Source organism: Coptis chinensis, unplaced genomic scaffold (assembly GCF_015680905.1).
Source record: "Coptis chinensis isolate HL-2020 unplaced genomic scaffold, ASM1568090v1 utg4047_pilon_pilon, whole genome shotgun sequence".
Taxonomy (NCBI): Eukaryota; Viridiplantae; Streptophyta; class Magnoliopsida; order Ranunculales; family Ranunculaceae; genus Coptis; species Coptis chinensis.
Window position 1 is genome coordinate 92,382 of NW_028238151.1, and position 15,077 is coordinate 107,458.

Sequence of the window (15,077 nt, forward strand, 5' to 3'; positions counted from 1 at the left end):
AAATGCTGGGATACCATAGGGCCTACTGTGGTTGATTTTGTTCAGGATTTCTTTAATCTGGGCTCCTTGAACCCAGAGGTAAATGAGACCTTTATAACTTTGATCCCAAAGGTTGCTAACCCAGACCATGCTTCTAAATTCAGGCCTATTAGCCTCTGTAACTTTGGGTATAAGATTATTTCCAAAATTCTGGCCAACAGACTGAAAGGTCTGATTAATAACATCATATCCCCATTCCAAGGGGCTTTTATTAAAGGCAGAAGCATTGGGGATAATGTTGGCCTGGCTTGTGAGGTTTTCCATAACATGAAACACATGAAATCTAAGAGAGAGGGGTGGATAGCTCTCAAGCTAGACATGGCCAAGGCCTATGACAGGGTGGAATGGAGTTTTGTAGACAAAATCTTTGAAAAACTTGGTTTCAATGAGAAATGGAGACATATGATATACCAGTGTGTATCTACAGTCTCTTTCAAAGTCATGCTCAATGGTTCCCCTCTGGAGAGGTTCACCCCTGAAAGGGGAATCAGGCAAGGGGATCCCATATCCCCATATTTGTTCATTTTGGTCTCAGAAGCCTTATCCAGAATGGTGGCCAAGGCTGAACAAGAGGAAAGGGTACATGGGGTTAAACTCAAAAGGCATTCTCCTGCTCTCACTCATCTGCTATATGCAGATGACTTGATTCTGTTCACTAAAGCAAATGTGGTGGAAAGTGGATATCTGAAGAATATTCTGGATGATTACTGTGCTGCCTCAGGGCAAAAAATAAATTATGAAAAGTCTAGTGTCTTCTTCAGGAGGAATGTCAACTATAGACAAAAGTCAAAACTCAAGAGGTTTTGGAAAATCGAAACTTCTCTCCAAAAGAGAAATATCCGGGGTGCCTATTATGCTATCAAGGAAAAAGTCTGAGGACTTTGACTACCTGGTAGATAAGATTCATACTAAGATAAAAGGTTGGAAAGCTAAGGTGTTGTCCCAAGCTGGGAGAACAACTCTTATCCAAGCAGTGGCTCAGACCATACCTCTGTATGCTATGTCAACTTATCTGCTCCCTGTGGCAACTTGCAATAAGATTGACAGAGCATGTAGGGATTTCTGGTGGTCTGGGAAAGAACAAACTAAAAGTGTCCATACCAAAGGGTGGGACTCTCTCTGTCAACCAAAAAAAGTTGGAGGTTTGGGATTAAGGAAGGCTAGGGATATGAACATGGCTATCCTTGCAAAGCTGCCATGGAAGGCTGCTACTGATGTTTCTTCCTTATGGACAAGAACCTTGTTCAGCATATATGGAAAGAAATGGATTGGAGATGTAGCCAAACCCCCTGACAAAGCCTCCTACTTTTGGAAAGGCATACACAAAGCATTCAATGCCATTAGTGGGGGCTTAATATGGGGGATTGGGAATGGGGAAACAATTTCTCTGATCAAAGACCCATGGCTGAAATATAAGAATCAACCAGTTACCCTGAAAGAACTGGGGGTGGAAACCCCTAGCCTACAGAACAAGGTGGTCTCGGAGCTGTTCTTGAATGATAAAAGTGGGTGGGATGAAACTAAGATAAGGAATCATTTTGATCCTTACCTGAGCAACCACATTCTAAATATCAAAGTTAGACCTGAGCAAACCTTGGCTGACAAGATGAAGTGGAATGGGGACAAGTATGGGCAACTAACTGCTAAATCAGCATATAGGTTCCTTAAACCTGAGGATGAGGTGGGTCAAAGTTCAAGCTGCAATCCCCACTCCCTCACCCAGGTGTGGAAATCCCCATTACCAGCTTTTATTCAGATGTTCATATGGAAGCTATACATGCATATGCTTCCAATGGGAGACATTCTGGCAGAAAGAAAGATAAAAGGGGAATTATCATGCCCATTTTGTTTAAGGGAGTTGGAAACAGCTGAACATCTGTTCTTCACTTGTGAATGGACAAGAACGGTATGGTATGGCTCTATATTAGGGCTGAGGACACCACAGCATCTCCCTATAAGACAGAGATTGGATAGGCTGATCTTGTGGAGCTGCAGTAAGGAAAGTGACCAAGCGCTGGCTGGGATACACATGGCCTTTATCCTATATCACATATGGACCTCCAGAAATGAGCTCAAATTTGAGAACAGAAAGGCTAACAGAGAAAGAATTCTCAGGAAAAGCAGCAGCCAGGCAGACAAGTGCTACAAGGCCTTCAGAGAAGAACATCTCAACCCTACTCCTAACTCAACCATCCTTAAACATAGTTTTGAGGAACTTTTTCCTATTATTCCAAATGATAGCATTATAATAAGCTTTGATGCTTCTTTTCACAGGGAATTGGGATGGGGATGATGGGCAGAGGCGGGCAAGAGACGATGATGATGGATGCATCATTATCAGCAACAGTAAGAAGATTTAGAACCATCGGAGCGGTGATCTTTGAATGGAAGCACCGAAGTTCATGGTTTTGCAAACAAGAAAACTTGGGAAGCCACATTTTGTGTGTATAGGCGATAACAAGGAGGTGATCAGGGCACTACAAGGACACCTATGTCGATGGGAATGGGAAGCCATGACAAAATATATTATCTCTCTGGTACCTGTTAGTAACTCTGTAGAGTTTAAATGGATTAGTAGGGATTTCAATGGGGATGCAGACTCCCTAGCTGCCTGGGCCTATCAGCAGCTAGGTAACTCTGATCTTCCGAATTGTATGGTTGCTACAAACTGTGTTCCTGTATGGCTGTAAGGGGGGTTGCTTAAGTTTGATAAATATAAATAGTATGAATTGCATCAAAAAAAAAAAAAAAAAAAAAAGGGATGTATGTAATTTCCCATTATTTATTATTATTTTTAATAAAGAAGAGTGGGCATAGAGTGCAAGATTGTAAGCTCTTGTATTGGCTTTTCATTGAGTAATGAAAATTTTCTTCTTTTATTTATGTGTTGTTTATTTTATTTTATTTATGTGCATTGTTTATATTTAGTAAAAGAATTAATTTTCTAATATCTGCATATAACGGAAATTAGGATCCAATTACAGAAGACCCGGTCCACCCAGTCCAAATTAAGGTTATTGGTTTGGAACGGATCAGGTCCAGAATCAAGAAAAAAAATTCGGTCCGATTCTCAATTTCAAATTTTCATTTAAGTCTGGTACGGTTCTGGATCTACATTGTTGAAAAATGGAACGGTTCTGAATTTTTAAATATCCAACCCATTATCAGCCCTAGTAGAAAGACATTACTAAATAATTAAATAAAAAGATATATTACGAATATGTAGAGAAGTATTAGAAATATACTATTTGGCTGGTGAGATGGGATTCGAGAAAGTCGGCAATCTGTAGAGATTTCTTTAAACGCATAATAATTTATTAAATCATGAAAGGAAGAAAATCACCATCATCAAAAGTGTGTCGAATCCTGCTGCAAGGCTTGCCCCAAACCTGAGCAATTACTGGACGCTTTCTGTAATCGTCAGAAAGATTTTGACTAACAAAGAAACATCCAAGAAAAAATCTTATGGGTTTGGCGCAAGTATGCAAGCATAATAGATCATTGACTTCTACGCAGTGTATGTACTATTTATTCATATACATTAATAGTCAAATGTGTTGCGTTATCTAAAGCACATTTCAAAATGACAAGGTAATGTGACCTATTAGGCATCAGGCTATTGTGATTCATTCACTAAAATCTTATCTTAGAAAATCAAATCTAAATTCTCATCCAGAATCCCAATTGAAAAACAAGTATAATCCTACTTGGCTGACCACTGTGGAGGATGTGTCTTGGCGTCATTATAGCATTTTCCATTTATTTTCCGCAAGTGGATAAAGTAAAGTCGCAACCCAAAAATTGAGAAATAATACTTGTCATGAAGAGAAGAGTGCCATGTGGAGAATATCACGTGGGAGTGCGGAGGAGACAAAAAGTTTGGGACCTTTAGACCCTACCAATGATTTGGTATGATGGGCATTCGATTCTTTATAGTGACGATGATTATTGGGTGAAGAAGTTAACAATGACGGATATGATATGAGATAAGGTTTATAACTTTTATTTCGTTGCAATTTTTTTTATTTTCTTTTGTTCGATGTCATTTCCCTGTCTTCACGGCCAGCCGACCATGTTGGTATGCGATATGTGCACTTTGTTTGCCATTTTATTTTCTTTTCTCTCTTTCTTTCTTAATCACACACCGTCCAAATTAAGGAAACCGAGACTTTTGTCCACCTTGTTCAGTGCACATACTCATCTTGATATAGATTTTGTTTTCTTTATTCTAAGTTCGTTTTCTTTGTTCTGTTGTCAAATAGTTTATGCTTGTTCGACCTGATTATTCTTAGCAACCTATATGATTGCTTATTGTTACCAAAAAAATAAATAATTAGAAAGAAAGAAAATAAACTGAGATTGCTTACGGAGTAAGATGAAATAATTTTGTTAATGTTAAATCCTAAAAACATTTAAAGCCAGAGTATATGGTCACTGTCCAAGTGTTGGATCCAGTTAACTTCCTATAATTTTTTTAAGTAAAAATTACATTTGGTTCGGTTCGGTTCTGGATAATTGGGTATCCATTGGCATCCTAGGTGATACACTTACAAAGATATTCTGCAATCATGAAACAAATCTTCAGTCAATGGAACCAAAAGATTTTGATTTATATTTAAAATCCCAGTTCTATGTACAACAGCAACGGGAAAACTTGAGGTCCCATTATGTGCATCAAAGTCATGTAGAATAAACTACTCAAACAGTCGAACGTTGCAATCGTGCTCATCTTGCTCACCTATTTCTTCTCATCCATCCCTTCATTGAAGTTGAAAACATAATGTATGATCTTGCCCAAGGCAGTATGTGGAACATTAGTAGATCGAGTGATCACAATCCAAGAGGTACATTGCGATTTCTCTGATCCTTGTCTCACCAATCCTTACAGACTGCATCAACCCACCCATCTAACCAAGAGCTTTTCTAACGAAGCCTTTTCTATTGATTGGAACTTGACCGCCTAAGTATCTCAATCAATCCACCTTCTAGTTGATAGAAATGATAGAAAATTTCATCTGGTTGCTTGCCCATCAACACCATTTTGTCACCGACACTAATAACAATTATAAAATTAAGTTAACTAAGCTGAGCTTGACATGATAAGATCATGCAAAGTACAAAACTGAAATAAATGATGATATACAACTATGCGATAATAGATAAGAACAACATTAAATGCTCAATTCTACATAGCGTACAAAACTGTAAGTGAACTTTACATATATTGCATTCCCTCTAATAAGATTATATGAACTCCAATTTAAAGGGTGATTTTTAATTCAAATTAAGACATTTTATTACTCTTACATAATCAAGCCATGATTTTCTTTCAATTTCAATTGGACTTTTAAGCTTTACATATGGCCTCAGTGACAAGTGACAGTTACCTTCCGGTTGCTTTCTATATAATTTGGCGGTGTTGCTCATGTTAATAGTCTTTTTTGTTTTTTAAGTATTGTTTTTCTGTTAACCAAGGTAAGCTTAACCAACGTAAACATGTAGTATGTCTGTAAGTTATCTCTTTATAAAATGATCAATATATGAAAGTGAGTCGAGAGCCTGATTTTAGAGTTTGAGAGGAATCGAGAATCCTTTAATCTACACAAAACTACTAAACAACTGCATTTAGTTATATAGGTCTTGAACAACAACTTAAACAACAATTGCACATGTAATTCCACTAAAACTTCATATCCAAGTTTAGCTTTAGATGGGTGGTCACCATGTCACCACTTCCACATGTCCCTCATGAAGGTATGGTCTATTAATAATTTAATACACATTTGAGTTTCTTAACCCCATCCATCATCTCCGTCCAAAATGTCTTCCCCAACTTATGCTTGTGTCTCCCTCTACCAAATAAAGAACTGATTTAACCCACATATGGTCACAGATTAAAATGATCTTGTTATTTGTAAATCTCACATACAACTGTATCATGTTCCCAATACACTTATCTCTGAATAAATCCTTAATATCAACTCAAAATTTTGAGGGATTTAGCCACATAACCATCTTACCCAATGTGTGCCTACTGCATTTACTATTATAATTCAAACACAAAAAACAGAAGTCTATTGGAGCATAATAGCTCAAGGAACATTAAGCGAGAAATAAATAGACTCAAATATATTAAGCAATGTAGAAGTCTACCTACATTCTTCAAATTAAAATTATTATGTTAACCACTGACATACTTGGTACAACTTTGCTTGAATTTTCCTTTTGGTATGCAGAAAATGCAATCTGCCCCTTACCTCACCATATTCGGCACTTTCGGCGCATACAAATCCCTATCAGGCAAACTAATATAATATCCAATAACATCACCTTCCATATATCCTTGAGAAAAAAGAGTAAGGATATAAAGAAATTCACATTATATTACCTTGGTATAACGTACTAAAAGAGATGGGAATGAAATATCAACAATAAATCCAAAAACAACTCCAATAATAGTTATGAGTGCAAGGCTAGCACCATCACTTGATTTCTTAATTACTCCAAAGTTAATGAGAAAAATAGTTTTAAATGAATACAAACCTATAGTCAGATTGTAATGAAAGCTAAGAGCAAGATAGGTGCTAGCTAGCTAGCATACTAAAACTGTAGTGTACATTTGACTATCACTAAACGTATCTGACCCCATCTTCGTATAGCAACTCGATTCAGTAAGTCATACCACTACCCTGGAACAAACACTGAAATCAGAACAACGCAATTGAGAACAACTTAATTGTAGTTCAGCAATAGAGATCAAACACACAGAAACATGAGATTGACTTAAATATCAATTTTTTTTTTTTTTTTTTTTGGGTAAGTACAAATAATGTAACTGTGAAAGCATATTGGAATGTACCCATTGATATTTCTAATCCACAGTCTTCGAAACCAAATCCAAGTACAACGTTCAATATTTAGAGAATTTTCATAGATCCTTCATACAAATGAATGAAATATAAAAAGAAAATGAAATAGCAATCAAAGTAAAAAAAAAAAAAAACATAGAGTAACGACTACAAAATCTTAAGAAATTTTGGAGTAGATGCTAGTGCACTATTTTTCATTGAAACCATTACCAAAGTACATGTAAGTTAACTACAAAAAATTAAAATCCAAGAGAAACTCAATTAATATGTACATGCAGGTGTTATAAGAAAAAGTGTTTGGATATACTTTCCAAGTTTCTATCACTGTTTGTGATGGCGAGCCTGCCTTCTTAATTTACTCAAACGACACATAGTAAGTTTAAAATATGTAGAACGAAACATATGCAGAATGCAGTGAGCAAATGGTGGAAAGTGGAGAAAGCTTGGAACTCAGTAATAGAGCAATAATACTCGAGGAATTTGACAATCATTAAAAAAACCCGCAAAAATAATGTGTAAAAGAGTGATAAATCTCACCTGAAAAACACCTCGCTAGAAATGGCCATTTTCGAATCCGATGAAGGTAGATAATTTGAGAAGATAATATAGTTTAGGTTCCATATACTATCAATTCTATCCATTACCCAAACTCCAATCTTTCATGTGAATGATCAACTTCTTGATCTGTATTCATATAAAAAAATAAAATCTTTAACCAAACAATAAGAAAAGAAAAACGCAAAATTCTTGTTGATGTTCATGTTGATTGATTGAAGAAGAACAAAGTAAACTTACCAATTTCAGAAGATCAAATGAGAGAGAAGGAATCAAATATCAAAAACAAAAGGATGGGTATTCAAAGAAACAGTTTGTTACCTCTTGTTGTTTGCATGCTGTGAGACAATGGGTCTTGAAGCAATCCCTTCTTCTTTAGATAGAGAGAGCTAGATTGGAGATAGAGATTTGTGACTTGAGAGATGCTGCTATGTTTTTTTTTTTTGTGTGAGAGAGTTTGGAGTGTTTTACGAAGGGAAATGTTGTTTCTATTTTCAGTGATTAATTATTGAATTAGCCCCAACGTATAACTCAAATAATATAATAGGGCGTATATTTGGTTTTTTTTAATTTCCTAATCATGTGAAAAGACCAATTAAAAGGGCATATATTTGGTTTTTTTTTTTCCTAATCATGTGAAAAGACCAATTAAAGGGTTTTTTATAAATTGCTAAACACACCAATAATAAGGCTGATTTGGTAATCAACATAGTAATTATTATTTAAGTAGGAACTTTTTTTAAACATTTGCTGATGTGACTCCCTATGAGCATATTGGGAAATCGAAAAGGATATTAATATAGGTAGGATATTCAAGATGGAAGCTTAAGTTCATTCGTAGAACCTCCGCATGTATGAAGCTTAATAGATTTGAGGTGATCTACTTTACATTGGTTTGACAAGGCTTCCTTCCGGTCTTCTTCTTTGTCCGATGTACCCCACTAATCATTGGAATAGACATTAAAATCATGTATATTGAAATGAGAAATGTGACAATATAAGTTTCAAATGCTTACACAAGTATTGCCACCTTGTACATGTCACAAAATGATAGATAAGTTGAAATTGTGTTTGTAAACCTAATTAAGAAAACACATACTGAAGATTTCTACTATGCCTCAATTTCTGCTTGTAACCAGAAGATGATTGGGCTATTGCTATTGAACTTAGTTGTTGGCCTTAGGTTGGAGACTGCCCAATGCAATTTGGTGGGTGTAGGATATAAGACATTTAGGAGCCATCCCTATCTAGGATAGCCGGTTTTGAAATCACTTGAAAAAACACATCTCAAATTCAAATAACCCAAAAAAAAACACATTTTTTTTAGTGAAAATAACCCCAACCCCAAAGACACCGATAGCCCAAATTTAAAATAATTTATTTTTTTGATTTTATTATTATGTCGTTTTGCAAATTGGTTGTGCATACCTAACTTTGGGTAAAAATAAAATGGTTTACACATTGTCTATTATTGCTTGTTCTCTATGGCTCATATTTTAAATATGGTCGTTCAAGGAATGCATCTGTGTATGTAATAAAATTTTTTTTACCCAAAAAAAAAAAAGGTTGGTTGCCATGTGCCCATATATAACAATATTTGGGCCTAATAGAACAACAAAAATGAATCCACCACAAAGAGTGCCCAATTGAAGGTAGAGAAACTCCAGCTGACAACAAAAGGAGGATCTGTATTTTTGATCCATCGGGAGCAGATAAGATCCGGACTCAATCTTTGCTTCTTTCGTCCCCACAATTTTTACTAGCAAAACTTAACTATGATCAGTAGAAGTACCAACAAGCGATATATTTCTTCTCATTCTCTTTACTAGTAGTAGTATTGTCAGCAGCAGCATTGCCTCGTTTTCCTGGAAAGCTCAACAAACCCGAAACCACTAATGATAAATCTTACAAATACGACATCCTATATTTCACTCAAACACTAGACCATTTCAGCTTCTCTAACAACCTCCCAACATTCCAGCAACGTTATCTCATCAATGATGATCATTGGTTCGGCCCCACTCGATTGGGCCCCATATTCTTATACTGTGGCAACGAAGGGGACATTGAATGGTTCGCTTCAAATACTGGCTTCGTTTGGGAAATCTCTCCTCTCTTTGGCGCCTTGGTCGTCTTCCCCGAAGTAATTTTATGCTTCTGTGTACTACATTTTTATTGATCCAAATTTAGTATCTTTACTAGGCTCTTGTGGTTGTTACTGCCAGCATAGGTATTATGGGGAGTCGATGCCATATGGCAGTAAGGAGAAGGCGTATGAGAGTGCAGATTCTTTATCCCATCTTACAGCTGAACAGGCACTGGCTGATTTTGCAGTTCTAATCACTGATTTGAAACACAATTTGTCCGCCCAGGATTGTCCAGTTGTGTTATTTGGTGGATCTTATGGTGGAAGTATGAGGAATATCTATCTTATATCTTGTAATATTTTCCATTAGTTGGCCATGTGAAAAAAAAGGCGTGGGCTTTTTAGTTTTTGAGCGTTTTGTTTTTGTTTTTTTTTCGGTGAATTAGTGTTAGCAGCGTGGATGAGGTTAAAGTATCCACATATTGCAATTGGTGCGCTTGCTTCTTCAGCACCCATACTGCAATTTGAAGATATTGTGCCCAAGGAAACGTTTTATGACCTTGTCTCAAACGATTTCAAGGTCTGTCAATCATCGTGCATTTCTCATACTGTTTGTTTTCTGATTATGGTGGTGTATTGTGTACTGTGTCTGTCTCTAATCTATGTAGCGTGAAAGTGTGAGTTGCTTTAATACCATAAAGAAGTCATGGGAAGAATTAGAAGTTGAGGGCGAGGATAATGATGGGCTACTGCGTCTTACCAGGAAATTCCACTTGTGCCAGTAAGAATATAAGATTGAAACCCAATGCATTTGAGAAAAGTTGTTCAGAATAATTTGCACAAATGTCTTAACCATGTGATTTCTATTTTCTATTAGTTTATTATGGTTTACTTAATTTTGACATCTCAGTTCTCAGCTAATGAAACACAAATTTCAGGAGACTGAATAGCAGTGAAGATCTTTCGGACTGGCTGAGCGCTGCTTATAGTTATTTGGCAATGGTGGATTACCCGTACCCTTCCAGCTTTATGATGCCATTACCAGGCCACCCGATTAAAGAGGTGAACCTAATTTGGAGGTCCGCTATGGAAGCATCTATTGATTAATGCAAAAGTCACTGCTGTGTCTCAAAAGTGTAGTTTCTTGTTTGAGTTGAATATATTCTATTGCATATGCGGTTGATTAAGCTTTGGAAAACATAGTTTCTTTAAAAGTGCAATTTATCCATTTTCTTAAATTCTTCAAGGTGGCTTTGTCATGATTGGTAAATGTCATAATGCTTAGTATCTTTGTTTTACAGGTATGCAAAAAGATTGACAGTTATCCTGAAGGGGCTAGTGTTTTAGAGCGTGTTTTTGCGGGAGTAAGCATCTATTACAATTATACTGGCACTGTCGAGTGCTTTGATTTGGGAGATGATCCTCACGGAATGAGTGGTTGGGATTGGCAGGTCTGCTGGCGGACAACTGATTGATTGTTCCATCTTCGAGTTTAGGAAAGATTTACCATCCAATTTGAGTTCTTTATTTGAATTGTTCTATTCAGGCTTGCACTGAGATGGTAATGCCAATGTCCAGTAGCCGAAACAACAGCATGTTTCCCACGTATGATTTTGATTACGCTTCATATGAAGAACAGTGCTTAAAAGAGTTTGGTACCAAGCCAAGACCTAGGTGGATAACAACAGAATTTGGTGGAAATGTAAGGCAACAACCCATTATATACTCAAAACCCCTCTATCATTTTCTCAGCATATCTTATTTACTCAGCTGACCGGATAAGGCTTCTTGCATTCTAAACTGTATACTGAAGTGGTGAGGTATGACCTTATGAAACACAGAACTTAATGACTACAAACACATTTTTGACTTCCTATGGTGACACTTTAGGTCTGTTACAATAATACAGCAGCTTAAGGGAAAATGTGTAGTTTTGGGGTGGGGTGGGGGGAATGGGGTAGAGCTGCTGGTATAGGTGAATATTCTGTAGTCATATGTATTTCTATATTTGCAGATTTGGTCCAGATTTTCCACTAAATGGTTGCAAATACACTATCAATTAATTTGAAAAAAGTTGTACTTCAGAGTAAAATAAACTACTATTCACGAGAAGAAACCTTCAAATAATTTATATTGTTTTCTCATCACGGAAAGATATCTGGGTTGGATGTTCAAGAAGATAAATGAGTCTGCTGCATTTAAGTAATTATTGGCTCTTTAGTGCATTTAGGTGACTACAGAGGTTAAAATGTTTTCTGTATTGCTACAGTGGATTTTCACACATTTCCGTTCTTTTGTAAAGGATCTGAGGAGCACCTTGAAGATGTTTGGAAGCAACATAATATTCTCAAATGGGTTGCTAGATCCATGGAGCGGTGGCGGGTGAGCTTGTATCCAGCAGAATTATTTACTGACGAGTTATCTATAACGGATAACCTGATGTGGTTCTATGTTTGTTGTAGTGTTCTGGAAAACATATCTGATACTATCATTGCCCTTGTTACAAGCGAAGGTATTTTTCTGAGAAAGTTTCATTCATTTATTGACCATCTTCTATACTACATTTGTTTTTCATGTGAGATCTTTTTGGCACTTAAAGATAGAACCATATTGATGGATTATGTTAATATCCTGAGTCAAGAAATGAGTTTCTATACTGGCTCTTGCTTTGGTATAACAATACTAAACGATTGTTATCTGCTACATATGCGTTGAGGTCCACTTGAAAGACGAAGAAGCTGAATGCTCGTTATTGCTACCTCTATTCAGGCATTTTACCAACAAAAAGGGTTCAAAATCGATTAAGCAACACCCAAATGCGTTCTTAGTCGAATGATTATTCACATTTGTTTATTTCCCCCTTCTTCCTAGTATACAGTTTTGATTAAATTAATTATCAATGTTATTTTATGAAGTAGTAAACTAGTAATATTGTTTTTTCGCTGTTACTTAGGTGCCCATCACATAGATTTGCGTGCTTCAACAGATGAGGATCCTGATTGGTTAGTCGAGCAAAGGGAATCAGAGATCAAACTGATTAAAGGTTGGATAAACAGTTACTACCAGGAGAAGGTTGCTCAGTCCAGCCGGAGCAAATGGTTTGTGGGCAGCTTCATGTTCATGAGTAGGCATATTTGATTTTTACCTCTTTCCATCTGGAATAATCATCCAATGTAAGTTCATCTATTACTCCAACAATCCAACATCATTAGTTGATGGTGTCCTTCCGGATGTCTCCTCAGGAATTTGCGGAGGAAATAATAATGTAAATATGATAAGAATATTGAGGTGCGTTCTCCACAGTCCACACCTTAGACCGCGTCTGCGTTCTCCAGATTTACTATTTAAGATGGTGCCAATGTGACACCAATTCAATCAATCGTAGTTTGAAAAGAAAAATTGATTTAGATTGGATATTCACGACGTTGGATTGAAGGTTTACACCAGCTGGTATTTTACCTGTTTCTCATTTACTTGTACTACCTAGGGAAATGAACATTAACAACTAAGTAACTAGCGATACTCTATTCAACTTTGACTGCCAGAGTGTTCCTGGGAATATTGCACTTAGTTGCAATATTTAGGCCCTGCAAGAGTTTTTGATTGTGTAATGTCTACGTTGGAAGCGATTTGCTGAATATGTATTGAGGTATGGAATTTCAAAATAATATTTGAGAAATGGAAGATTAGGGTGAAACCTAGATAAAGATCGTGACTTTGTAATGAGGTAGAACATATGCTAGAATGTTTCACAAGGTAGTTAGACCAGCACGTATATTTTAAATTGATGGCGCAAACTTCAATAGTGGAAGTTGTTTGGAGCATTTAGAGTAGTGCACGCCGATCAGATTTGGGAAATAGAATAAGTTCAGTTAGCTTTGCTTTTGTGAGTTTTTGATTTGTCTTATTTTTATAGGGTTTTATCTTTATTTTTATTTTTTTTGTTTTTGTAATGTATAATCTACGAAAAAAAGAAAATGATGATGATGTTTTTTTTTTTTTTTTTTTTTTTTTTTTTTTTTATTTATTTTTTTTTTTTTTAATATATATACTCTTCGAATAAAAGAAAAATATTGTTGTTTTTGTTGTTGTTATTTTTTTATTTTTTTTATTTATAGAATATACTCTTCAAATAAAAGAAAATGTTTTTTTTTTTGGTAGTATATTCTCTTGAATAAAAAAAAATGTTGGGCTTGTGTTGTTGTTTTAAGTTGAAATTTTATTTATAATGATAACAAATTTTACAAATAATTAGGACAAGCGTCAAGAAGTTTGTGACATGAAGTCTTTTCTTCGAACCTAAAATCCTATCTCCTCCGTAATACAAACTCGTTAGAACCAACCGCTCGTTAGGTTGTAGTTCATAACTATCTGCAATCACTTAAGGAGCTTAACAGATTGTTGTCTTAGAAACCAATAAATGTCGAAACTAAACGAAATGAAACAATCTTTGGTTAACTATAAAAGCCTCCTCGTGTTATCACATGATAGGGAAAGAAAGCACATAAATTGAGACATGTGCTTTTGTCTAAACACTCTTACGTGGTATGTTAAGTGAAAACTTAAGTTTTTCAATATGGGTTTTAATTTCGATTTCCTAGATGAAGATCGTGACTTTGTAAATGAGGTAGAGAACATATCTGAAGAATGTTTCACAAGAAGTTAGACCAACACGATATTTTAAATTGATGGCAAAACTTGATAGTGGAAGTTGTTTGGAGCTTTAGAGTAGTGTGCCGAATTGTATTTGAAGCGAGAATAAGTTCGAGTTAGCTTTGCTTTTGTGAGTTTTTGATTTGTCTTATTTTTATAAGGTTTTATTTTTATTATTTTTTTTTTGTTTTTGTAGTGTATAATCTACGAAAAAAAAGAAAATTATTATGTTGTTGTTGTTGTTGTTGTTGTTGTTTTTTTTTTTTTTTTTTTTTATATACTCTTGAATAAAAAATAAAATATTGTTGTTGTTGTTGTTGTTGTTGTTGTTTTTTTTTTTTTTTTTTAGTATATACTCTTCAAATAAAAGAAAATATTTTTTTTAGTATATTCTCTTGAATAAAAGAAAATGTTGGTTTTGTTGTTGTTTTTTAAGTTGAAATTTTATTTATAATGATAACAAGTTTTACAAATAATTAGGACAAGCTTGCAAAAGTCGTGGACGCAAGTCCTTTCTGAATCGCAAATCCTATCCTCCTCGTAATACAAACTCGTTAGAACCAATCAATCGATAGGTTGTAGTCCATAACTATCTGCAATCACTTAAGAACCTTAACAGTTGTTGTCTTAGAAACCAACAGATGTCAAACCGAATCTAATTAAACAATCTTTGGTTAACTCTAAAGCCTCCTCGTGTTATCACCTGATAGGAAAAGAAAAGCACATAAATTTAGATATGTGCTTTTTTGAAACACTTTACTAAGCGTGGTATGTCCGCCAAAAACTTAAGTTTTTCAATATGGGTTTTTAACTTGATTTTCTAGATGAAGATCGTGACTTTGTAATGAGGTAGAACATATCTTTAGAATGTTTTA

At 35.4% G+C, this 15,077-nt stretch overlaps 1 protein-coding gene and 1 long non-coding RNA gene across 4 annotated transcripts; one reads left to right on the forward strand and one right to left on the reverse strand.

The window, feature by feature from the left end:
* Nucleotides 1-4,619: 4,619 nt before the first annotated feature.
* LOC147473177 (uncharacterized) lies at nt 4,620-7,981 on the reverse strand. 2 transcript variants are annotated; one of them, XR_015210548.1, is made up of 5 exons: nt 7,785-7,981; nt 7,446-7,592; nt 6,583-6,728; nt 6,237-6,381; nt 4,620-5,092 (listed from the first exon to the last, which is right to left on the reverse strand). It is a non-coding gene; the product is annotated as an uncharacterized LOC147473177 (long non-coding RNA). The 2 variants fall into 2 exon arrangements; XR_015210547.1 differs by lacking the exon at nt 6,583-6,728 and having other exon boundaries at nt 7,785-7,976.
* A 1,110-nt stretch (nt 7,982-9,091) lies between these two features.
* Nucleotides 9,092-12,948, forward strand: LOC147473178 (Serine carboxypeptidase S28 family protein). 2 transcript variants are annotated; one of them, XM_086587755.1, is made up of 10 exons: nt 9,092-9,606; nt 9,689-9,875; nt 9,996-10,129; nt 10,218-10,330; nt 10,488-10,611; nt 10,851-11,000; nt 11,096-11,251; nt 11,852-11,931; nt 12,012-12,061; nt 12,503-12,948. In XM_086587755.1, exons 2-10 carry the CDS (start codon nt 9,710-9,712, stop codon nt 12,685-12,687), a joined length of 1,158 nt encoding a protein of 385 aa, XP_086443881.1. In that variant the 5' UTR covers nt 9,092-9,606; nt 9,689-9,709; the 3' UTR covers nt 12,688-12,948. The 2 variants fall into 2 exon arrangements, with proteins under 2 accessions (XP_086443881.1, XP_086443880.1); XM_086587754.1 differs by having other exon boundaries at nt 9,136-9,606; nt 9,694-9,875.
* The last annotated feature ends 2,129 nt before the right edge of the window (nt 12,949-15,077 follow it).

Coding starts and splice junctions, on each gene's coding strand:
- LOC147473178 (XM_086587754.1), top strand. CDS start 9,461: ATGATGATCATTGGTTCGGCCCCACTCGATTGGGCCCCATATTCTTAT. Junction 11,001..11,095: donor TGAGTGGTTGGGATTGGCAG/GTCTGCTGGCGG, acceptor TGTTCTATTCAG/GCTTGCACTGAGATGGTAAT. Junction 12,062..12,502: donor TGCCCTTGTTACAAGCGAAG/GTATTTTTCTGA, acceptor GCTGTTACTTAG/GTGCCCATCACATAGATTTG.